This window comes from Gouania willdenowi, chromosome 22, assembly GCF_900634775.1.
Source record: "Gouania willdenowi chromosome 22, fGouWil2.1, whole genome shotgun sequence".
Lineage (NCBI taxonomy): Eukaryota > Metazoa > Chordata > Actinopteri > Blenniiformes > Gobiesocidae > Gouania > Gouania willdenowi.
This window is the reverse complement of record NC_041065.1, coordinates 3,179,778-3,205,039: the sequence shown is the minus strand read 5'-3', so window position 1 is coordinate 3,205,039 and position 25,262 is coordinate 3,179,778. Positions and strand designations below refer to the sequence as shown.

Here is a 25,262-nt window from a genome sequence, read left to right as displayed (position 1 = left end):
ATAAATAACTATTAATAACTAATGATTTTATAACAGGAATAAAGCTCTTTATTAATAAAGTGCAAAGAAAAAAAACCTCTCAGGCCCCATCACAATTTATTTGATCTTTTTTATTAAAACGAAAGGTTAAAAAAAAAAAAAAATCTCGTAAAAAAATAACAATTGATAACTAATGATTTTAGAACAGTATCAAAGCTCTATTAATTCAGCGCAAAGAAAAAAATTAAATAAATTATGCTCAAGGTTCAGCAACCCACCCCTCACCCCGTCATGACATCATGCCTCCCCCCAGGAGGCGCACCTCCCAGTTTGGACTAGTGAAACAGAGACGAGAGTGAAATGTGTAACCTGGCGTAAATATGGGGGTTACTCTGAATCTTTGAGAGGGCAGATGTGAGCCTGTGTTAAAGCGAAGTGTGTTAGTCCGTCCTGGTCGCGTGCACAGACCTGTGATCCAGATAGGAGAGTCCACCACGTAGTTCCCGCTCCACGGCTCCTCCGCCGTCATGAGGCCATCTCTTCCAAATGGCAGATCCTCGTAGTAACTGGCCACCAGGTTCCAAGAGATGGTGCTGCAGGTTACACCCACGTACAGAACATCTCTTTATCAGACTACGTAGTTTGAAGCAACATTTCATAATACCAAAACCCATATAACAGTAGAGAAGATCTAGATTCAGTATAACCATATGTTCACCGAGGGCAGACTTACGCAGTCATGTGTCCATTGACATAGTTCTGATTGAGGATGCGAGCCCAGCAGCCCCCGCCCACCTCGTCATTGAATGTGCTGTAGTCCTCAGACGACCACAGCTTCTTCTGCGTCTTCAGAGCCTCTGGTACCGTCCTGGTGCCCGGGTAGTGTGCCCTGATCGACCCATGTTAGACACACACACGAGGGAAAAAAAAGAGTTGTGACGCTACCATTAGCAATGCTATCAGCTACGTCACACTTTTGGCTGATCTGTGTCTCACAAACAAAAGCTGGAACTTCTGTGTTCTTCATCTGAATGACAGTGACTTTGACAGAACGACAAATATTCAATAATGAAAAAAAAAACAATCTGCTTGGAAAATTCATTTTCTGAAACAGTTTAACTTAGAAGTTATTATTTAAAATAAGGCCTCAATGCGATAGGGAAGTCCCTTACATGCACGTTTAGGAACAATATCATGCATTTATATTCTATTTTTCTTTAGAAAATGGGTGACTGAATGTCTAATGGATGAATGTAACGGACTTCACCTTCTGAAATGGAAATATCTTTAAGACCCGGACGTGGAAATGGGTAAACTTTGAGAGGGAAAATTTTGAGGCTCTAAAAGAACCAGTGACTGATGATAGATTTGCACATGGAGGACGATAATGAAGAGCTTTTCATCATCCCAAGCCCCATCATAACATATTTTAAAAACTTTATGACTGTAGCGTTTCACACAAACAGCAGAAACAAAGGCTCAGCTTTGAACCAACAAACACAAAAACAACACAAACTTTTACACACAGTCCCACACAACACAGGCTTTTTTATTGCTACTAACTGTATATAAAACTGTTGATTTAATAGTCTAAATCACAGCAGGGGCCACAAACGTGAGATTGTATCTGATCTGAGGCCGGGTCACATGATCAACATTCATGTTAGCATTTAAAATAATGACCTATCTGAACATTAATACAGGAATTTGTGTTTTTGTTTTTATTGTGAATGGCTTTTTGGCAGGGCCGGCCCGTTATATAGGCAATACAGGCAAATGTGAAGGGCATCATACAGCCAGGGGGTGACAAATTGGCTGAGGGATAAAAAAGTGCTGATATTATTAGCATACCAAACTTAGTATTATTAATAATCTCTATAAAAGCAAGGAATATGTGTGTGTGTGTTTCTCAAATATCTCTGAGGCTCACGATCAGACTGACCTGAGAGTTTCAACATGGCTGCTGCTTGGTTCAAAGGTGTGCAACGTCGGATTTGTTTGGATGCCCCACGCCCGCCCCCTGAGTCAACGGACTCAGTGCTGATGTCATCAGTCCTAGCTCTACAGTGATAATGTCATCAGTCCTAGCTCTACAGTGATGACGAATCCATGTATCATTTGTTCATTCGTTTTTCATTATGTAACAAAAACATAAAAAACAAAAACACTCATTATTTGATATTTGTTTCCAAAACCAAAATGAAAAAACGGAAAACGCCTTGTTTTTCAAATTCAAGCTCTTTTGCTTCGGTACAGAAAACGGAAAAAGAAAAACGAACACCTTTATTTGTTTTCTCCATCACGGATTTGCCAGAGTACGTGACCTGGAAGTGAAGCGTTACACATTACGAGATATCTTAAGCTCTGCAAATCCTCCGAAATGTCCGTGAGGAGGTTCTGTGTTCGGTACCCAACACCAGCTAAAGCGAAAAGGACACGTTTCAGATGCACAGTTGGAAGCAGCGATCTTGTCATGCCGAACTGCCGTTAGCATAGCCGTTAGCGTCGGATGACAGTACACTTCCGGAAGCTAAGTTTCAGTTTTGAAACGGAGCGGAAAGAGGATTCTACAGACTGCAGCTTTAATTTATACAAATACAAAGTAATACTATTTTGGAATGGATCCTATTCAATATACTGATTCTGGATCAGTTTTAAAATAATGTTCAGCTCTAAGAGATAGCTCTACACACCTCCTGCTGGTAACTTAGCACATTCCAAGTCATAAGTAGTGTTTCACTTTCTGTTCTGATTATACAACAGCACGTGATAAAAATGTCTAACAATCATCATTTAACAATCAATGATACTGTAATCAGGATCATTGAGGTTTGACTCTCTGAACAATCTTGTTTTCAATGTTATTGTTATTTTGCATAATTTTCTGTCATTTTTGTGTATTATTGTAGTGGTCCTGTGTATTTTGTGTAGTGGTTATGTTTTTGGTGTTATTTTGTTTTCCTTTCTGTGTTTTTTCTGTGTATTTTTCTGTAATGTATGCTAGTGTCATTTTGTGTATTGTTTTTGCCAATTTTGTAAAGTTCTCAGTTATTTTTGTGAATTATTAGTCATCGTGTCCATTTCTTTGGTTAATTTTCCATATTTCTGTTGCTCATTTCTTCATATTTCTGTAATTTTATGTTTTTTTGCTTACTTTGTGGGCCGCAATAAATTAGGCCGAGGGCCGCATGTGGCCCGCGGGCCTCCTGGTTAGAGAAGCAGGGGAGATCACATTAGCAGCTCAATGCTTGACAAACATGGAGTTGGAGACAAAGTGAAGCCGTGTGAGCTGTGCATGCTCCTACCCGAGCACGTCTACCGCCCTGCTGAGCTCAGCGTCGAGCAGCACCTTCAGTGCAATGGGTTCCCATTGGTTGTCACTGGCTATGATCCTGACTCGCTCCAAACCACTCTTGTCCAGAGTGTAACGCAGCAGCTGGAGCAGCCAATCACAGCCATGGATCAGAGAGAGCAGAAGAAGACAGGAAGTCACAACTGTTACTCTTTACCACTATTATTACAAACGGGTCATTCCATTCCACGCACTAACCCCCAAATAGAGAAAATGTAGAGTATGAGGAATGTGTTTAGAATAAATACAATCTTTTCACAAATCCCAGTTTTTTCTGATGCAATGGTTTTTATATATTTTTTAACGTTACCAGTAAAAAAAAAAACAATAAATGATTACAAGGGGGCTCGGTTAGGGAGTGGGTCGTCCAATAACTGAAGGGTTGGGGGTTCCAATCCCTCTCTAGCCAAGTCAATGACGTTGTGTCCTTGGGCAAGGCACTTGGGCAACTTTGGGTCCAAAATCAAAATGAAGAAGTCGCATGAATAAAAATTGCTTCATATCTATATACTATAAATTCAAACAGATTTTTCTTACATTCCCACATGCAGTTATGAGCCAATGAAAATAGTAAAAAAAAAAGAAAATAATGTATTTTTGGGGGATATTCATGAGCGTGTCACCCAAGAACCAATGCATATATGTGACTAATCATTAGTGATGTGAACAGTCTATGTTCATAGCTCTAAGCTAATCACATTACAGGGAGCTGAGACATATGCTAAGTAGTGTACTGAAGACCCAAACATGTTCCAGACCCAAACACACTTTAGAGGAGCTGACATGTCCACCAGATAGAATGTATAGCAGATGTTTTTCTATATTCTGAGAGAGTAGGTGGAGCTTATTACTATACCATATTTACCTTTTACTATGTGCTGGAGTTCCTGACATATTGGAAGATGAAAATGGAAGAATAATAAGGACACATATCTGGCCATATCTCAAAAAGTATTTATGCAATCATTGGATGTCCTGAAAATTTGTTGAAATGAAACCAAAATATTTATTTTGTGATTTAACCTTGGTATCGAGATGTCAACATACTGCAGCCAACCAATGAGGCACAATGACTCCCAGTGCCGTGTTTGTCAGTTTATACCAGAGGGCCAGAAAAACCCACTTAGACTAAAATGAGCAAAACATGTTTTATTTATCAATGTTAAATGTTTGGAAGCTGATAAATGTTGATAAATAAATACATTTATTTACTAGCAAATGTTTTCTTCACTCCAGTTTTGCTGAAAAATACAAATTTACCACCAAAAATATACAAAATGACAACAAAAATGCAAAAAACCCAAGAACAAAAACCCAAAAAAACTACACAGAATGATGCAAAAATTACAGAAAAATGTACAAATTTACCACTAAAAGTATACAAAATGACAACAAAAAACAAACAAAATAAAAAAAAATACCTGAAACTCTCCAAAAATGCAAAAAAGACAACAAAAACACACAAAACATCATAATTACACAAAATGACTCAAACTACAGAAAAATGTACAAATTTACCACCAAAAATATCCAAAATGACAACAAAAATAGACAAAATGTCTTCAAAAATGTAAGAAAAAGACAACAAAAACACACAAAGCAACATAAAATAAAAAACACAAAATGAGAGAAAATGAAAAGCATACCAAACAACAAAAAACAAACACACAAAGCCTTTGTTCTTTCCTGTATTAGTGTTCAGATCACTCATGAAAAAAAAGAAGAACAGCCTCAGATTTCATGTTTGGATGAAAGCAGGAGTTTGTGGTTGTGTTTCACACATGTTCCACCTACAGTATGTGGGCTGCTCATTGCACAACGGGACATCACAGTGGCCTGTACTTACCCAATCACCTCAACTGAATCATTAAGTTTTGCGTCAACATTCATGAAGTTTGCGATTTTCCAATCGCCGTCGGCCGCGATGATGCCCACAGCGCTTAGACCGAGCGCATCCAGCATGCTCCGCAGCACCTTAGCGACAAACACACACTCTCACTCTCGAGGCTGCTCAGAGATGAACTTTAGCACAGGGGGCGGGGCCACAAACATGTGATTGTATGTGATCTGAGGGTCACGTGATCAACATTCATGTCAGCATTTAGAAAAATGACCAATCTGAACATTAACAATGGAAACAACAAAGGCTTTTGTGTCTTTTTGTTGTTTTGTACATTTCTCTGTTTTTATATTTTGGTAGTTTTGTGTATTTCTGTTGTTGATTGATGTGTTTCTGTTAAAGTGCAGAAGATTAATTGCATATTTCAAGAGAATCGTTCACTTTGGTATAAAAGCATGAAATTTGGCACAGATACAGTACTCTCAAGGGGCCACTATTTTGGAAAAAGCTGTTGACCAAATTACATAACCAAAAAATGCTCGGATCAGGCCGAATGACGTGTCAGCGGAAAGGTCTGGTCCTCCCAAGTCCAAATATGTGCACACCACCCCGAGTAGAGCTAGAACTGAGACCGCTAGAGGCAAAACACTCAATCGCAGTGCAAAAAAAAAAAACCTTTTTGTAAAAAATGTTTTATTCCCCCCCAACACCAAATATGTGGTTTGTTTTCAGCTAGAGGCTGAATTGCGCCCTCAGAAGGCAGTGGAAGTTTGTTTTCTTCCTGCACCAGGGGTAACCTCAGAGGAGTATGAGCAAAAGGGATGACTTTGAAACTGCTTTCTCCCATTGATCGAGACCAGACATTTCTGCTGACGCCTTGTTTGACCAGATCCAAGCATTTATGGGTTTTTCCCATGTTTTTTGAGGTGTTGAGTGTTTCCCCTCTAGTGGGCGCAGTCCTGACTGTACTCGGGGGGTGCACATATTCAGACTCGGGCAAACCAGACTTCGTTTGGCCAATTTGAGCATTTTTTGGTTACATAATAAACATTGAATAGCAATGGCGGCCATATTGAATTTTTGAGTGGCCAATGCCTTTTTCATAAATAGTGACCCTTAAAGAGTATCTGTGCCAAATTTCATGGTTTTACACCAAAGTGAACGATTTTTGTTGCTAATCTGCTGCACTATTATTATGTGTTGTGGTAAATGGTAAATGGACTTGATTTATATAGAGCTTTATCACCACTGAAACAGTCCCAAAGCGCTTTACATATCAGCTCATTCACCCAATCACTCTCACATTCACACACCAGTGGGACAGGACTGCCATGCAAGGCGCTAGTCGAGCACTGGGAGCAACTTAGGGTTCAGTGTCTTGCCCAAGGACACTTCGACACATAGTCAGGTACTGGGATTGAACCCTCAACCTCTCGATCAGAAGACGACCCTCTACCACCTAAGCCACGGTTGGTTTTGGAGTTGTCTTGTGTATTTTTGTCAGAAATGTGTATTTTTTTGTTGTAATTTCATGTTTTCCACTCATTTTGTGTGCTTCGTTGCTGTACTTTTCTGTTGTCTTTTTGTTTACTTTTGTTTCGGGTGTCCCGATACAACATTGTCACGTCAGATACAAACCCGATATTTTTGCCTTGAGAATTGGCCGATACGATACAATATCAAAACGATCCATATTTCCTTTCTGACTCTTTTGGTTGTGAAGAATGTTATAAAATGTTTGATCAAGTGATATTACTCAGAGAACAATGCAACAATAGGTATGAAAAAACTGACCCATTTATTATCCACCAATTGGCTACACACACATTTAAACAAAATAATATTTTACAATAAAATAAAAAATAATTTAATTCCAGCAAGTTCATTTTTTTTCTTTTTGAATAATTTGTTTAGGTTTAATTTATTCAGACAACTTTTTCAGGAAATTTACTTGATCTCCTGGCATGTTTTGGCTGCCAACTGTCAGTCTTCATCAAAGGTGCCTGCTGATCACTTTGATGGGCCCTTGTGAGTTATTTTTAGCGCACACACCTGGGACTCTAGTTATCTGGCGACAGGGGGCGTGGCCAGCCTGACAGAACTGTCAAGTTGGCCACGCCAAGAAAGAACTCATAAGGACACATCAAAGCGATCGCCTCTGAGGAAGACTGACAGTGGCAGTCGAAACACGACAGGAGATCAAAGTAAATTACCTGAAAAAGTTGTCTGAATAAATGAAACCTTAACATATTAAAATGTTATTTTTTTTTTTAGACATCAATATCATATCAGGACACCCCTAATTTTTGTTGTCCATTTGTGTATTTTTGTTGTCCTTTTGTGTATTTCTGTCATTGTGTGTTTTGTTTTTGGTCATTTTGTGTGTTTACTTTGAGGGGCAGCACCAAAATCAGACCGTGTCCCCCGGGGCCACCTGGAACCCATATTTCATCTAACGCTACATGAAGAAACGATGAAAAATATTTGGGTTACCTTGATGTACTTGACGTTGAAATCTCGCTCATTCCAAATCTAAAGGGAGGACAAAAACATTAGAGGAAACCTTTTTATTTGCATTTCTCAGACTTGGAAGAGTGACCACATTCCCTTCTGAAAATTCACTGAGAGAATTCCCTTATTCTGAGAGGAGGAATACAAACCCCGATATAATCAATGTCCAGGTCATGGTACTGCTTGGCCCCGAGGATCCACTTCAACACGTATGACACAGTGATGTCTGGAAAGTCATAAGGCCAGTCCTTCCCATGGCCCACCCAACCAGGAAAGGCCCAGGGCAAACCTGCACAGTACACACACACACCTCAGTAAGTCACTGTGAACCAGACATGGGACACTGGCTCTAATGTTGTGTGACCCCCAAAGGAAAGACACAAACTGACACCAAAAATAAAACAAGAGAAATACACAAAGTGACTTCACAAAAAAACTCCAAAAAAAAATTAAAACTAAAATATTTATATACACATTATGACTCAAAAATAAACACAAAAAAACTTAAAACAACAACAAAATACACAAAATAGAGAATAGGGCTAGGCGATATGGACCAAAACTCATATCTACCAGAATTGTCTTACCAAAAAAACTATTCTGGGTTAAATTTGCTGATGCAAAATCCCCACAGACACATTTAATAACTGTAGTAGGGGGAAGAAGAGTTTTAAAATTGATAATATTAATTATTCAAATTCAGAATACTTTATTTATCCCGAGGGGCAATTCAGTTTCAGTTACATCCCGACTGTATAACACACAATCACAATCATATAACAAGGGGGAACAGGAACGGAGAGAACTGCGGGTCTTGTCTTTAAAGAGAAGTGGGAAAAACATGAGGCAAGAAGAGAGAAAAAGGCCCGTAGTGAATAGATAACCCAGCGTTGACGGCTGGCTGTGACGGAGCTGAATGCAGATAAGGATTTGTTTTTCGGCCGGCAGCACAATTTTTCCATGTAGCTCATAGTTCCTCTCACTCAGCAAATCCAATATGGCGGCCTTGACCCAAGTGCTGGGCGATCGACTTCTCCAAGCTCGATTCCATCCCATGAGTCTGAGTGTTGAGAGTCCTGACCAATCCATCAGAAATGACTGGCAGCCTTCCCAAAACAGCTGCTGATGTAATACAGACTTTGCGATAGGTCGTATAGCTGCCAGCTCCAATCAGCAGCATATCTGCTATCATAATCCAATCATATAGATGTCTTCCACGTTCCCCACGAAAAAGATGGACAGGCACATGATCCTCCACTTCCACGAGTCCATCGCGTATCCCGCCTCAAACATTCCGCTAGGACAGGCGGGCTCACCTCTGCCCATTCTTCTTGTCGAAAAAAGCTATCAATTCCATAATTTTGATTTGGATATAGATTTAGAGAGAGGCTCCTGATAGATTCAGACAAGAAGACAGCACAAGACAAAGCAAGCAGCAGGAGCAGAAGTTTTAATATCTATCTAAAAAGCAAGGAACGTCTGTGTGTGTGTGTGCATGCGTGGGTGCGTGGAGCAAATATCTCCCCGACGCGGTGCAAGTTCGACCTGAAACTTGGTCAACGGGTTCCAAATGTATGCATCTGTTATTTTGGAGTCATTTGGTAATTTCAAAATGTTTATTTTAATTTTACTTCTGGATGGCAGCTTTTGACCTCAGAATGTGAGGGGGCGCTAGTGCACCATCTATATCTATTTCACTGCACAGCTCCTCACCCGAGCCAATCGCTGCGCACACAGCAAAGCAGACACAGACTGCAAACACATGAGTGAGAGACAAGAAGATAGTTTACACCAAGACACGGGAACTCTCTGAATAGATCATTTGAAACCGTCAGCCACTGGTGAGTCTTTTGCAGACATGTTTCCCATTGTTTAAACCATATAACTGTTGCTCAAATTCACTAGAAAACATACATTACAAAAAAAATTCAAATTAAAAAAAAAAAACAGCAAACATTTATACACAAAAAGACAACAGAAAGATACACAAATACACACAACTCCAAAAAACATATGTTACAGAAAAATACACCAAACAAAAAAATATAAAAGTGATGAGAATCAAACCAGGAAATTTGCACCCGCAAATCTACCCCTTATGCTTCCACATGAATGCATACTTCTGACGGGCACTGTACTAGTATGAAAAGATTTGCCAGGGTGCCACCCCTAAATTTAGGGGAAAATACAGTTTAATTCAAATAAACCCATTAAAGTTTTAATTAGGGTGATAGAGTCGGAAAAACCTATTCATCTACAGTTTAGACAGACATCGTAATAAATTTCCGAAATCCAGAGATTAAATGTTGTCATTTATTATCACAATTCAACAGAACATAATATGTGGTGTGATAGTCACGCACACGTGACAGTGTATACTGTACATAGCGATCAACATGAACTCAATTAAAAATAATGCAAATTGACTCAGTTAAAACGATCCTAATCTAAAGAGTAGGTATATAGAGATTAAATAATAATAAAGGATGGAATAGAACAAACGGGAGAATAGACAACAATGGACACGGACAGACAGAGTGAATGAAAATATATGTGAGGGGTCTGTGTGTGTGTGTGTGTGTGTGCGCGTGTATTTAAAATGAATGACGATGGCTACAGTATATTACCCAGAAAAACAGCTAAAACTACTAAAAAAACACAAAAGAACAACAAAATGGAAAAAATATTAAAAAATTATAGTAAAATATCCAAATAAAATAAATTAACAAAATTACTAAAAATAAATAAAGCAACAACAAAAATACACAAAATGACTCTAAAAAAAACACACTAAACAATAAATATACAAAAAATATATATATGCATATATACAAGAATTAAAGAAAAATACATAAATAGACCAAACCCTTTGTTGTTAAAAACACAATGACTCCAACATAAAAACAAAAAAACAAAAGGATACCCAAAATGTTTCAAAAATCACACAAAATGAACAGACAATTATATAAAATGACAGTGAAAATGCACAAAACAAGTCCAGAAACACACAAAGCGACAAGAAATATACACAAAATGAACACCAAAATCCAAAAAAATACACCTAATGACCCTGAAAACACACAAAATGACGCCCAAAACACACAATATGAGCCAAAAAATATACAAAATGACAACATTAAAATAGAAAAACAAATCCAAAAACACACAAACCTTTGTTGTTTCCTGTGTTAATGCTCCAACTGGTCATTATTCTAATGCTGACATGAATGTTGATCTTGTGACTCTTAGATCACGTTTGTGTGAATGTTGTGTGAACACACACACACACACGCACGCACAGTGTGTGTATTTTAAGGTAAATCATGGCAACATGAATTTTTCTAATGTTTGATGAGCGCGATGCATCTCACCGATCAGTGTGATGTTTGGATTCCTCTTCTTAGCTTCCTTCATCAGCCACCACTCGTAGCCCCGGAAGTAGTTCTCATCGTTCTCATAGTGCATGTGGGACGGCTCGGTTCCATCTGATGAGTTAATACCAGTCAACACACAATGTTTACTGAGGTTTGGAAGACAGAAGATGTTGGTACTAATTTAAACCATAGACTGTAAGAAGAATGAACAGGACAAACTCCCCAGTGGAGTGAAGCTTTCATTTTTAGAGCTCCCCCTGCTGACGTGCTACAGTATAGGTCATAAACCCCGCCTCCTCAATGATAACAGGTGGGATGTCGGTCAAATTCTAAAGTTAAAATACTCATCACATCATTTTTTCCAAACCTAAACTCAGCTGTGATCATTAGTTATTATCACCATACATTGTGTTCCAAAATTGCAAAATGAAAGCGCCCCAACGCGCCGTATTTTGGCTTCAAGAACGTTGAGTGGGAACAGCTACAGTGCACGCCCACTGCTTTTAAACATCATTGGTAATAAAAAAATTGGACATTGAGTGAGCGTGGGAGACAAACAACACACTTGTGATTCAAGCCGTGATAACTTTTCTGTGCTCTTGTCAGGGTTGGGGTCAATTATGCTGCTCTCAGCAGACACTTTTTTTTTTGCAGCACTCACTCACTCACAGCTGCTGCTGGACATAGAATCATGTTTAGGCATTAAATAAATTACATCTGATATTTAATCCTTATCACCTATACAAGTTCATTGTATTTTTTTCCCAAGCTGTATTGAAACTGATAACATTGCTGGTCGACCATGACGGCATCGACCAATGAGTCGACTGGACGACCAAAGTTGGCAGCCTTAGAAGTTAACAATTATTAAAATATGTTTCATATCAAGTTATACAACTACATTTCAGTTCTCTTGAGCAACATTTAATGGGGGGTGGGGGGGGCGGGGTTTACACAACAGCCATTTAACCTCATCTCACCTGGATTAAAGTCCTTCTGGAGCCAAAAAATACCTTCTCAATAAAGACAATACAGTGGATTAAATTATATACAGTTAAAATTATATAGAATAATGTTTGATTTAATTTGACTGGATTTATATTGATCATGTAAATGGAAACTTAAAAACAGTTTAAAATAAAATAAAATAAATTGACATCAAGAAATAATACAGTATCTTTCATCTTCAAATTCTTACATGAACACAATGTTATATAAAGAAGATTTTTATAGTTAATGTTTTTGAAAGGCTACAAAAAGTAACATGAATTTGATAACACATGATCATGTGATCAACACATGTTAATTACTCATTTCTTGCCACACATAAAACATACATATTTAACCTGTACATTGGTGGTTAAATGAATCTGTTCCCACACAATTAAAATCTCTATTTTCTTCCAGAATAGTGTTTATGTTGGTTTAATTATCTTACCGGGGATTTAAAACTTAAGGTTAGTCACAGGTGGAGGAAAGTTGATGGTCTGTAGATGTTGTAGGAGGTGAAGTAGGAATGTGCTGAGTCATTGGACATTGTAATTTATTTTAGGTTAACAAATTGTTATATCTTAATATCTTGATCCTATAATTGCGCCCCACATGCGCTCTGTCACTTTTCAAAATAAGATCACCCTACGCACTCGCACAGATGCGACCAGATGGAATTTTCAGAGGGTTTGACTCAGCACTTTCCTACTTCACCTCCCTCCCCATAAGCTACAAAGGAGCATGTGAAGCGCCTACAGAGGCTGCACGTGTGCGCCCCCAGCGGCTGGCAATCCTTTCATTTCTCCTTCCTGCAATCCTTCCTTTCTCCACCCGAAATCCCCACCTACCCCTTCCCCCACCCACACCACCACCAGCCTGCCCACTTGCTATGTTCTCAAGTTTTGTGACTGTGTTCTGCTTTTGGTGCTCATATGCCGAGGAGGTTTTTTCCTAGTTTTATACTTTCCTCCCCAATAGGGAAGTCAGTTTAAAAGCGGCTTTTTCCCCCTCACCTCTCCTCTTTTTGTTCTCACATTTTTCATCTAAATACTCCCTTTGTGAAACTACAACTACTTAATAACAACTATAGAGCATAATGATGGGAAGAACGAGTGATAACACTCTTTTGAAGAATCTCATTTTGTAAATAAGTGAACAGAAACAGTATTTAGTGCAGTGGTTCACAACCTTTTTTGGGTTGTGACCCCATTTTGATATCAAGAATTTCTGACGACCCCAAAGACAGAATTTTTTTTTTGGTATCCAAGATGGCGCCGCGGATGGTTGCCTCGGTACTGCGCTCTCTCGTAGTTGTTGCGTTTTTCTTCTTTTTTGTAGTTTCTTGCTCCCCTTCTCTGGTCTCTTTCACCAGAGACGAACTAATAAACGTTGGACAGTCCTCTGCTGATCTTTTTTCACCGGTTCTCATTGAACCAGAAAGTTATGCGGAGATTCTCACTGGAGGAGCAGCAGCTCTCTATGGAATTTGCAGGAGACGCCGCAGACGCAGACGGGGTAAACGAGCAGGCGCGCTCGTCAAACTGAGGCAGCGGGGATTACGCACTGCGCTTCCATCCATTCACCTGGCGAATGTCCGCTCCCTGGCAAATAAAATGGATGAACTGCTGCTCCTAAACACTAGAAACTCGGACTTTTGCAGCTCCGCCGCTCTGTGTTTTACTGAAACCTGGCTCAGTGAACTCATCCCGGACAGCTCTCTACATCTACCGGACTTTCAGCTCCTCAGAGCGGACCGTGTAAAAGAGCTCTCTGGGAAGACGAGGGGCGGCGGAATATGCTTTTACATTAACCAAGGTTGGTGTACAGATGTCACAGTGTTGAAGCAGACGTGTAGCCCTAATCTGGAGAGTTTTTTCATAAACTGTAAACCGTTTTATTCTCCGCGGGAGTTCTCCTCGTTTGTTATGGTCGGTGTTTACATCCCACCTCAGGCTTGTGTAACAGAGGCGTTACAGCACCTGGCCGACCAGATAGCAGACATGGAGAAAAAACATCCAGACTCTTTGCTAATCATTCTCGGGGATTTTAACAGAGCAAATCTAACCCACGAACTCCCTAAATACAGACAACATATAAAGTGTCCCACCAGGGGTGCTAACACACTGGACCACTGCTACACTGCAATAAGGGATTCCTATCACTCTGTTCCCCGTGCAGCTTTGGGGCTCTCTGATCACTGTCTGATTCACCTCATCCCGACCTACAGGCATAAGTTTAAATCTGCTAAACCTGTGGTAAGGACTGTTAAGAGGTGGACAGAGGAGTCAAAGCAGGAGTTACAGGACTGCTTTGACTGCAGTGATTGGAGTGTTTTTGAAGCTGCATCAGACAACCTAGATGAACTGACTGACACTGTGACATCTTACAGCTTCTGTGAGGACATGTGTGTGCAGACCAAGACTTTCTGCACATACAACAACAACAAACCCTGGTTCACACCTCAACTCAGGATGCTGCGTCAGGCTAAGGAGGAAGCCTACTCGAGTGGGGACTGGGTCCTGTTTAAGCAGGCTAAGTACACACTATCCAAAGAGATCAGAGTAGCCAAGAGGTGCTACACTGAGAAGCTAAAACAAAGCTTCTCAAACAAAGTCCCTTCAGAAGTGTGGAAAGGCCTGCGTGAGGTTACCAACTACAGGAAACCCACCCCCCACCCTGCAGGTAACAATAGACTGGCTGAAGACCTGAATAGCTTTTACTGCAGGTTTTCTCACCCACCCCCGAGCTCATTAGCATCAGCCCATCACCTGGACTCTGCCCTTCCTGCTCCCCCCACTTCCCCCCCTACCTCACCCTCTGACCCCCCACCTACCCTGAAGATCAACGAAAGAGATGTGTGCCAGCTATTCAAGAAACAAAAGATCAAAAAGGCTCCAGGACCAGACGGAGTATCTCCCTCCTGCCTGAAAGCCTGTGCTGAGCAGCTGGCCCCCATCTTCACACGGATCTTCAATACATCACTGGAGCTGTGTGAAGTACCATCCTGCTTTAAAAGCTCCAGCATCATCCCAGTCCCAAAGAAACCTGCCATCACAGGACTTAATGACTATCCACCCATTGCCCTGACGTCCGTAGTCATGAAGTCCTTTGAGAGGCTGGTATTGAGCCACCTGAAGGACATCACAAGGCCTGGACCCCCTGCAGTTTGCCTATCGGGCAAACAGGTCTGTCGAGGATGCAGTCAACATGGGACTGAACTACATCCTGCATCACCTCGACTCCCCAGGGACCTACGCTAGGATCCTGTTTGTGGATTTCAGCTCTGCGTTCAACACCATCATCCCGGACATCCTTCACCAGAAACTCACCCAGCTCACAGTGCCGGCCTCCACCTGTCAGTGGATCACCAACTTCCTGACTGACAGGAAGCAGCAAGTAAGGCTGGGAGGCATCACATCCAGCACCCGGTCACTCAGCACTGGCGCCCCTCAGGGGTGTGTTCTCTCCCTACTTCTATTCTCCCTCTACACCAATGACTGCACCTCAGGGGACCCCTCTGTGAAACTCCTGAAGTTTGCAGACGACACCACCGTCATCTGTCTCATCAGGGATGGGGACGAGTCTGCCTTCAGACGGGAGGTGGAACAGCTGGCTCTCTGGTGCAGTCAGAACCATCTGGAACTGAACCCGCTCAAGACTGTGGAGATGACAGTGAACTTCAGGAGAAATCCCCCCCCACTCACCCCCCTTACCATTCTGAATAGCAAAGTGGCTACCGTGGACTCCTTCAGGTTCCTGGGATCCACAATCTCACAGGACCTGAAGTGGACCTCCCACATAGACACAACCAGAAAAAAGGCACAGCAGAGGATGTACTTCCTGCGACAGCTGAGGAAGTTCAACCTGCCCCAGGAGCTGCTGATCATGTTCTACACCTCCATCATTCAGTCTGTTCTGTGCACCTCCATCACTGTCTGGTTTGGATCTACAACCAAACTAGACAAACACAGACTACAAACGATAATCAGGACTGTAGAAAAGATCATTGGTGTTGATCTGCCCTCCATCCAAGACTTATACCTGTCCAGGGTCAGGAAACGGGCAGGTAGCATCACTGCAGACCCCTCCCACCCTGCACACAATCTGTTTAAACTCCTCCCCTCCGGCAGACGCTACAGATCACTGTACGCCAAAACTACCCGCCATAAAAACAGTTTCTTCCCCCAGGCTGTCACTGTGATCAACACTAAACAGTCATAGAGTGTCAGACCTGTTTCTGTTACTGTGAAATAACCTGGAACTAAACATAACAACCCTGGATCAACCTGTCACTGTGAAATGTTCATGGACATAATTTTTTCATTTAAATGTTCACCTGCACTACTCATCAATGCACTACTGCACTATTATCTTATTATTATTATTATTGTATTTTTATTTTATTTCATTATTATTATTATTATTACTATTATTATTATCTTGTTATTTTTATTTAGTTTGCACATATTAGTCTAACTACTCTTATATTTATGTTTATACTTTTTTTTTAATTTATTTTTCTTTATTCTAGTAGATTGTTATTATTTAATGTTACATTACCTGAGAGAGCACAGGTCACCAAAAGAAATTCCTCGTGTGTATTCATTCACCCCTGGCCAATAAAGTTGATTCTGAGAATTAGTTTTAATCGTGTTTGAGCTCAGATTTTTTTTTACTGCATTATATTTCAACCACATTTATATTTCACAAAGTAAAATTGCAGTACTTTTTTTAAACAGCAGAGAGCGCTATCCAGAAGTGTTGGCGGCGGGCGGAATCTGCTACTACTTTCTTTCTGGCCGCCTTCTACTCTTAAACGTATTCAGAAATTATTCCTTACCCCTTTAGCGCCGAAAGAATATCTGTAATATTACGTGAATATCTGTATAAGTCACGTTTTTCTATTAGCACTGTCTGCTAGCATAGCATCTCTTCTTCACCTTAAGGTATCTGCTTGCCAACCGATCACTGGGTTACCAGCGCCCTGTGCTGGTCCAAACAAATATCTGACCTAAATACAGTGCAATGACGGTTTTTTTTTTTAAAGTCCAATTGTTAAGGCACAAAATACATTTTCAGTTGCACTTTTAAAAAGAAAAAGAACTATTATGCAGTTTTGCATTGTTTACTATAGAACCAGAATTTAAATTATTAGGCTTCTTCTTCATTTGTATTATTCCTTTATTTATTTCATTCAAGATTTATTTTTAGTTAAATTGCATTGTTTTGAATAGTTTATCAAGGGATTCTTTTGACAATAAAAAATAAAAGGAAAAAAGTATAGTTTTTTATAGTTTTGAACCCAAAAAAAAAATAAAGGAATATTTTTCAGTCATATGTCTACAGTCCCATTTTGTAAAATAAATAGTGAGAGAATCGTATCGTGAACCCAGTATCGTGAATTGGAATCGTATCGAGAGTTGAGTGAATCGTTACATCCCTAGTACATATCTCAGCCCCTAAAAAAACCACAAATTTAATGAAACCCTAAAATAGTAGGAGGGGACATTTAACATTCACCTTAATGAGAGTCATTTTTAATCACAATTTATTCTCAGTTGTGGAAAGAACGCTGAACTCTTCTAAAATCCTGCAGCTTCTTACAAAGAATTCCATAAAACTGCTGAGTGACCATCAGGACAAAAGCAACAAATCTTACTTAAAGCGGCTGAATATTAATGAATGAATGTTTTGGATGTTGAAAATAATTTCCTGTTGAGAAGCATCGTAAGATCATAAATTCATTAAAATAAATTTTAAAAAATGAAATAATAAAAACAATCCAAGTTTAAACTTTATAACTTTTAAACGTTCGAAAGATTGAAAAAAATGAAGTGTTATTTATTTTCTACTGAGTGCATTTCTTATTAATTATTGTTATATGTAACGATTAATCGTAAGGCAGTTAAAAATCGATTCATAGTAATCACAATTCACATCGATACTGTGAAAATTGAATCCCAGTACTTTTTTTTTAACCAGCAGAGGGCGCTATCCAGAAGTGTTGGCGGCGGGCGGAATCTGCTAATACTTTCTTTCTGGCTGCCTTCTACTTTTTAACATGTTCATAAATGATTCCTTACCCCTTTAGCACCAAATAATATCTGGAATATTACGTGAATATCTGTAAAAGTCACGTTTTTCTATTAGCTCTGTCTGCTAGCATAGCATCTCTTCTTCACTGCAAGATATCTGCATGCCAACCAATCACTGGGTTACCAGCGCCCTCTGCTGGTCCAAACAAATATCTGACCTAAATACAGTGAAATGAGTTTTTTTTCTTCCAATTGTTAAGGCACAAAATACATTTTCAGTTGCACTTTTAAAAAGAAAAAGAACTATTATGCAGTTTTGCATTGTTTGCTATAGAACCAGAATTTAAATGAATAGGCTTCTTCTTCATTTGTATTATTCCTTTATTTATTTATTTCATTCAAGATTTATTATTAGTTAAATTACATTGTTTTGAATAGTTTATCAAGGGATTCTTTAGACCATGAAAAATAAAAGGAAAATAGTACAGTATTTTCTTGTTTTTTTCCCCCCAAAAAATAAAGGAATATTTTTCAATCATCATTTGTCTACAGTCCCATTTTGTAAAATAAATCATGAGAGAATCGCATCGTGAACCCAGTATCGTGAATCGAAGCGTATCGGGAGTTGAGTGAATCGTTACATCCCTATTCTACACTGCTGCTTAGCTGCTCCTGGTGGTTTTTAAAAGAGCTCTGATTGGCTGAAAGTGGCTTTAGCAAAAAACCCTGGTCCCTCCTCGAGTCCATATGTGTAATATTAATAATATAAACACTATTAAAACACTAAAGATCTCTGGAATAACATTAAAAACGCTGTTAGGTTGGAAGTATCAACAGAGTTTTTATCCCTCTTGACCTATGACCCCCCCCCAGGTCGCACATGCACAGTTCCAGAGTGTGAAAAGGCTTATTATTAATAATAAATGAATTATAAATATAGAGCCTGCTAATGACAGGTAGTTTATCACAATGAAAAGTAACATTAGTTTGTGATGTTTGAAAAGTGTTACTTTGGTACCAGCTCTCTCCTCAAACATTTACCTATATATGTGTGTATGAAAGGAGTTCTGGTTAATGATGTGAATGCACGTGATGCATCACGTGACCTGGGGAACACTCACCTGTGCTCTGAGCATCTCCTCCTATCTCCACCTTCAGGATGTGCAGAGAGGCTCCAAAGTTGGGCTGAGCACAGAAACACAGTGGCAGCTCTGATACCAGGGATCTACTGGATCTACTGGATCACTCACCTTAAACAGGTAGTCCAGCACCTGGCTCCTGTAGGGCTCTTCATAGTTCACCAGTAGGCGGGAGGTCGCCTGGTGACAGAGAACGGCTCAGTCATCGGACCCCGGAAGTGTTTTAAAAAGCGGCGAATAAACTCACCCCTCCACCGCTCAGACCTCCAACACCGTCAAACACTCTCCCTAGTCCTCCTTTATCCGTCAGAAGGTAAACCTGACAGCAGCAAAGGTCCGCGGACAGCAGGAGGACGCACAGAAACTCACTGAAGCCCCTGCAGTCCATTACAGTACTGAGGAGTCAGTCAGTCACATGACCTGTCACATGACCTGTCATATGACACCACAGTAGCAGAAACCACCGCTAGAGGGAGCTGCTGCTGCTGCTGCTGCTGCTGCTTTGCAATGAGAATCAAATCACAACACAGTGGTAACATTGGCCAGATGTTCAACGGTAATCTGATCGGATTAACCATATACAAATACTTTGTTACTGAATTTAAGTAGTTTTTTTTTGGTATCAATAATTTACTTGAGTATTTATATTTTTAGGCGACTTTTTACTTTTACTCCTTACGTTTTAAAGCAAACATCTCTACTCCTTACATCTTAAAAAGGAGCTTCTTACATCACGATGTAAAAAGACGCAAACCAACAATCGCAAAACTGTAGAAGAAGTTAGAAATATTTCATTTACAAATATTATCTATAATCAGAGCTAAATTCTCCAGGTGTTCAAAGGTGACAGATTTAACTTGTTTCCATGTACCAGTATTCTACAAGTTGTTGAAAAAAAAAAAAAGACATGGAAAATGTTGGTTTAAAAATTATTGAAGGGACATTAGTTTTACTTTTTACTTTTTTACTTAAGTACATTTAGGAGCATGTACTTTTTTACTTTTACTCATGTAAGTGAGAAACGTCAATGCTTTTACTTTTATCAGAGTCATTTTTTTTTATTCAATTATCTATAGAAGGTTTTCATGGTGCACCGTCAACCTGGAAGTCGCCATATTGGAGGTACTCAGCAGTAACACACACACAAGCAAATCCCGAATTTCAAGAGGAAATGGTGAACTATTGCCGTCTTTTTGGCTCTACCAATCGGTCAGACTGTGAAAAACAGTGAAAAACATTTGGAGTTTTATAGACTTCCAAAACTTATCACAAATCAAGGAGAATAATGTCAAAAATTTTCAGGGGAAAGGAAGAGCTTGTGGCTAGTGAAGCTAAACCAGGATCTGATGGTCAGGTTGGGTTAGGTTATTAAAGTTAGGTTTATTGCATTACTTACTTTGGCCTTCACAGCACATCTGTCACAACACATCTGTCGTTGATGACTTGATACTGCATCTCCCTCATCTATCTACACACCATCTGGTTATAGAACTCCAAACTTTAATAAGATTTAAGGTCTTCTGCTGTGTATGGGCTTGGTGAGAAAAGCAGGTAGTTGACGATATCAGGATACATAATAGATGGAAGACTCTCCAGGTCGTCACTGATCCTAGACGAGGGAGACGACTCGTATGGATCTGCACCACCAATAAAGCCTAACTTTTCCAAATATCAGGCTCTTTCCTGTGGACAAGTCCTTCCCTGTATGTCTTTGCATTTATACCTCATTTTGAGGAGCTTTTTTCTGGTTTATTCATTGCATTGTTTGCCTCCAAGTGCCTCCAACATGGCCGTGCATCCGGGTTACTGCCCAGCACGTGACGTCGGTGAAAACCCTCTATACTTGCTTGAGTACTAAAGACTAGTACATTTGCCACCTCTGGATTTTGGTTATCGGATTGGATCAAATCTTGAAAGTGGGTTGTTCAAAAGGGAAAGAAGGAATCTGAAATCAGATTAGATCATGAAATCCAATCCTAGTTTTAATCTTGATCAAACTCTTAGTTTGTGTTGTTTGAAACGTTTCAGTGGGATTTGAATACATTTGTATACATTTGTATCATTTAGTGCAGTGGTTCCCAACCGTTTTTGGATCATGACCCTATTTTGATATCAAGAATTTGTCAAGACCCCAAAGACATTTTTTTTTAGAATTAGTTTTTGATAATGTTTGAGCTCAGACATTTTTTAATTGCATTTTAGTTGAACTTGATTTATATTTCACCAAGTGAAAGTATAGAAATACAGTTGTTTAGTTAGACTTGTTTAATTTACGGAGCTAACAGCAGCCTTTGTTGTGGTTTCCAGCTTCTGGTCATGTGATAGAGAGTGTCCTGTTATACTGTAACCACATTGCGGTGGCGTCTGCTCACTTAGGGTGTAAGAAAAAAATTGATTTGGTGATACATCACAATATTTCACCGCACAATTATAGTATCGATCCTAAAAGATGTCCAAATCGACTTTTTTAATCATGTTTTTTATTAAAAAAAAAAAAAAATTTAATTGCGCTAACATTTTTTTTGATCAAGTTTGAGATCATATGTTTTTTTAACTGTGATTTAGTTGAACTAGATTTATATGTCACTAAGTGACATTTGTTTAAGATCGTGTGTTGTTTTCATTTAAAAAATAAAGAATAATGATAAAAAAAAATTATTCTCATAATAAGTATCTGTGATTACTCTCTAACTTCAGCAATCAGAGTATCAGCAACGCACTGTTTAAGGTAGAGTAAAGGTCCCTTAGGAGAGCTCTTCTTCTCTGCTTCATTGTCTACTACCAAACTGCAGAGTTGGAACTGTCCATTTTTTTCCTGTTTTTATCGTCTTTGGTTAAACAAAAGAAGGTTTACATCTACATCTTTAACTTTTCCTGGTGTTTTAGAGCAACCAAAAGCAGCACAAGTTGTCATTTTGACTGAAAAATATGTTTAATGATGTAAAAATCAGCCTGAATGTTTCACTCCAATAGAAAACAATGGGATATTTACAGGCAGTGGGGCCGTGTGACATCATCACGACTTTAAGATGGAGGAACACAGGCTCTAAAACTGTAAAGTAGTCCCATGTTTAAAAAGACATAACATTAACATGGTGCATAATAATGTGTTTTGTTAGGCACAGATTTTCTAATAGGAACATTTAAAAGATTTTAGGCCACGTTTTTAAAAGAGGACCACATTAACAGAAGAATATGGTGCACTGCAGTAATAATCTTGGCCTTTAGATGGTGCTGCAGACTATTAGAACACAAATTGTGTTTCGACAGAAAGCGTTTTAAAACAGCAGGACTGGGTTTGTGTTTAATAAAATGCTCCAGCTTCACATGAGGGATGTGAATGTATCCGACGCAAAGGTCAGGATTACATTCATGATGGTGTTTTGTTTTCTTTCACAATGAGTCCTCTCTCAAAGCAAAGAGCTCTGTCCTTCATTTCAAGGTGAACCTGACCCATAATCCTCAGTGGGCGAGACGGACGTCATGGGATGTGTGATATCAGTTGGCACTCAATGGAGGAGGCGTAGACATGACACTGGCCAAGGCCTGGACTCATCCAGCTCCCAGTGTTGTGTTCCAGCTTTGTTATACAGCTCTAGTGAGGCTTTTATTGGACTACTGCAACATCATCATCATCATCGGCTCCCATTCACGTGGGAGAGACAGTGATTGTTGTATGAAAAGATGCAGCATAAAAGATCTCAAACATTTAGTCTTGATTCAAAGTGTTCCATAAAATTTGCTGTGAGTGAGAGATGAAAAATAAACAGTTCTTCTTCTTCTTTTGTGTTCCTGTAACTGTTTTTTCCCCCAAAGTGTTTCTTGATCTGCAACTTCTGAGGCCGTGCTACCAGACTCAAAACACCGCTCACTTTGTTTATGTTGTTGTTGTTGTTGATGTTGTTGTTGTTGTGTACACTAGTTAAAATCACTACTCATCTGTTATTCGCTCGGAGCCCGATTTTTGATTTGGGACCCACCCACTTTTTTTCTGCAATTTCCATTAAAGTTGTTTTCTCATTTCGGGCGACCGTGGCTCAGGTGGTAGAGTGTTGTCTTCTGATCGAGAAGTTGGTGGTTCGATCCCAGTACCTGACTATGTGTCGAAGGGTCCTTGGGCAAGACACTGAACCCTAAGTTGCTCCCAGTGGTCGACTAGCGCCTTGCATGGCAGTCCTGTCCCACTGGTGTGTGAATGTATAGTATTGGTTTATTTGAAAGGGGACAATTTCATATAACCTATGAACAAACATGGTTAAAAAAAGCCAGAATTAGCCAGGAGGCTATTTTTCATCTGTAGTCCCCTGGCCAAGATGTAAAAAGGCAATAAAATACAAGCATGACAATACATGTACAAGTCAATAACAACAATGACAGTACCAGTTACAATATTAAAACACACAAAAAACCTGTTACAATATTAAAGCACACAAAAAGCACGTGTTCAAAAGGCTACGTTATCTAGTACAATACAATGCAGTGCAACATGCTCGACTTTTAATGTTGGCAGACGTACATGTTAATAAGACAAATTTTCCACTTTCTTATAAAGGCCCTGGTTAGAATGTGAGAGTGATTGGGTGAATGAGCTGATATGTGAAGCGCTTTGAGACTGCTTCAGTGGTGATAAAGTGCTATTTAAATCAAGACCATTTACCAAATCAAGTCCATTTACCATTCCATTTATTTGTGAGTTAAATATTGCAACAGTTGTTGGTACCGACACATACCAATATATGAATGGGGCCCATTCCTCCATATGTGCCAGAGGGGCACCAGGGGGTCCCCGGGGACCCAATATTTCAAATGACTACTCCTCCGTTAATGCTTGTTGAATCGAGCTGTAATTTGACATGGATATTCTATGAGCGGATGTCAAAAGCCTCTGGGAGACCTTTTTGAAATTGGAGGGGGACGGGGGCCCAGGGGTTCACCCCCTTTTTTGGTAATTTCTAAATGTATCGGAACATAGTTGTGTGATATATCGTTTCAAAGGCAATTCATCGTAGATTATGATTTTGCGTTGCACAATTTGATTTGTTTTACTTGGTGGAACCGAGCCATTTTACTGAATTCTTGGGAACGTGGTACATGCTGTTCGGTGCGGACACGTTCTGCGGGCCCTGCTGTAGTTCATCCAAACTTGTTTTCTTAGTTTTTTATTTGTGTATTTTTTGTGTTTATTGTCACTGCATTTTGTCAATTTGTTATACTTTTTGTAACTTTCATTTTTTTAGTGTTATGTAATATATATAATAAAAGTTACTTTTTTAACAACATAAATTTATTTTTTTGTCTTTAATTTTTTTTATTTCATTTTTAAATTGTTTGGCATCAATTCGCGGACAAACGATTGTTTCTCCTCACTGACTTTCTTTGAGTCTTTCTATTGTGGTCCTGTGTGTGTTTGTCTTCTTTTTGCTCATTGTTTCTTTTTGGTGGATAAAGAACTGGTGCTTTTTGTGAAACTTTTCAATGTAGAATCGATTAGAGCAACTGGTGGTCCGTGGTATAAAACCATCACACAAAATGACCCTAAAATTACAAAAAGTGACTGAAGAATACACACAACGATGACAGAAATAATGACTGAAAACATCAAGAAAAACAGAAAATTAAACAAAACAACAACAAAAATAGCCATAATGACTCCAAAAACACACAAATCCCTTGGTTCTTACTTGTATTAAATTCTCAGATTGGTCATTATATTAAATATTGAGTGATAAAAGTTTTGCATATCTGATGTTGAAAATCAATGATGTGCATATTTAATAATTTGACTTATTCAAGCCACATATTGAGAACCAGCTCTGATATATAATGAGGTCTTTGTGTAATCCATGGTTGAGGTAAAAAAACAATCCATATTGCAGCACATGTATCTCTGTTGGCTCATCCATTTTTACACACACACCTTCGAGGTTACAACAGCAATATGATCTCGTTTCATGCAGCGACTCAGAAGCAAATGACTCACCATGTCAGATCAATAACTCCACACAGTAAAGCTGCTGCAAGGCCCTATTCTTCTTTGTTATG

At 39.3% G+C, this 25,262-nt stretch overlaps 1 protein-coding gene across 2 annotated transcripts in view; it reads right to left on the bottom strand.

Annotated features, from left to right (window-relative positions):
* Positions 1–19,651, bottom strand: part of galcb (galactosylceramidase b) — a 30,749-nt gene extending 11,098 nt beyond the window's left edge. The window contains exons 1-9 of one of the 2 annotated variants that reach the window (XM_028438687.1): positions 19,468–19,651; positions 19,332–19,400; positions 19,203–19,266; positions 11,054–11,167; positions 7,832–7,971; positions 7,665–7,703; positions 5,178–5,305; positions 713–868; positions 448–572 (exon numbers count right to left, since the gene is read on the bottom strand). In XM_028438687.1, coding sequence (XP_028294488.1) covers positions 448–572; positions 713–868; positions 5,178–5,305; positions 7,665–7,703; positions 7,832–7,971; positions 11,054–11,167; positions 19,203–19,266; positions 19,332–19,400; positions 19,468–19,608 — 976 coding nt within the window. In that variant the 5' untranslated portion in view covers positions 19,609–19,651. Of the gene's footprint in view, positions 1–447; positions 573–712; positions 869–3,284; positions 3,416–5,177; positions 5,306–7,664; positions 7,704–7,831; positions 7,972–11,053; positions 11,168–19,202; positions 19,267–19,331; positions 19,401–19,467 lie in introns of both variants that reach the window. The other variant, XM_028438686.1, reaches the window with a different exon arrangement.
* Positions 19,652–25,262: the final 5,611 nt, after the last annotated feature.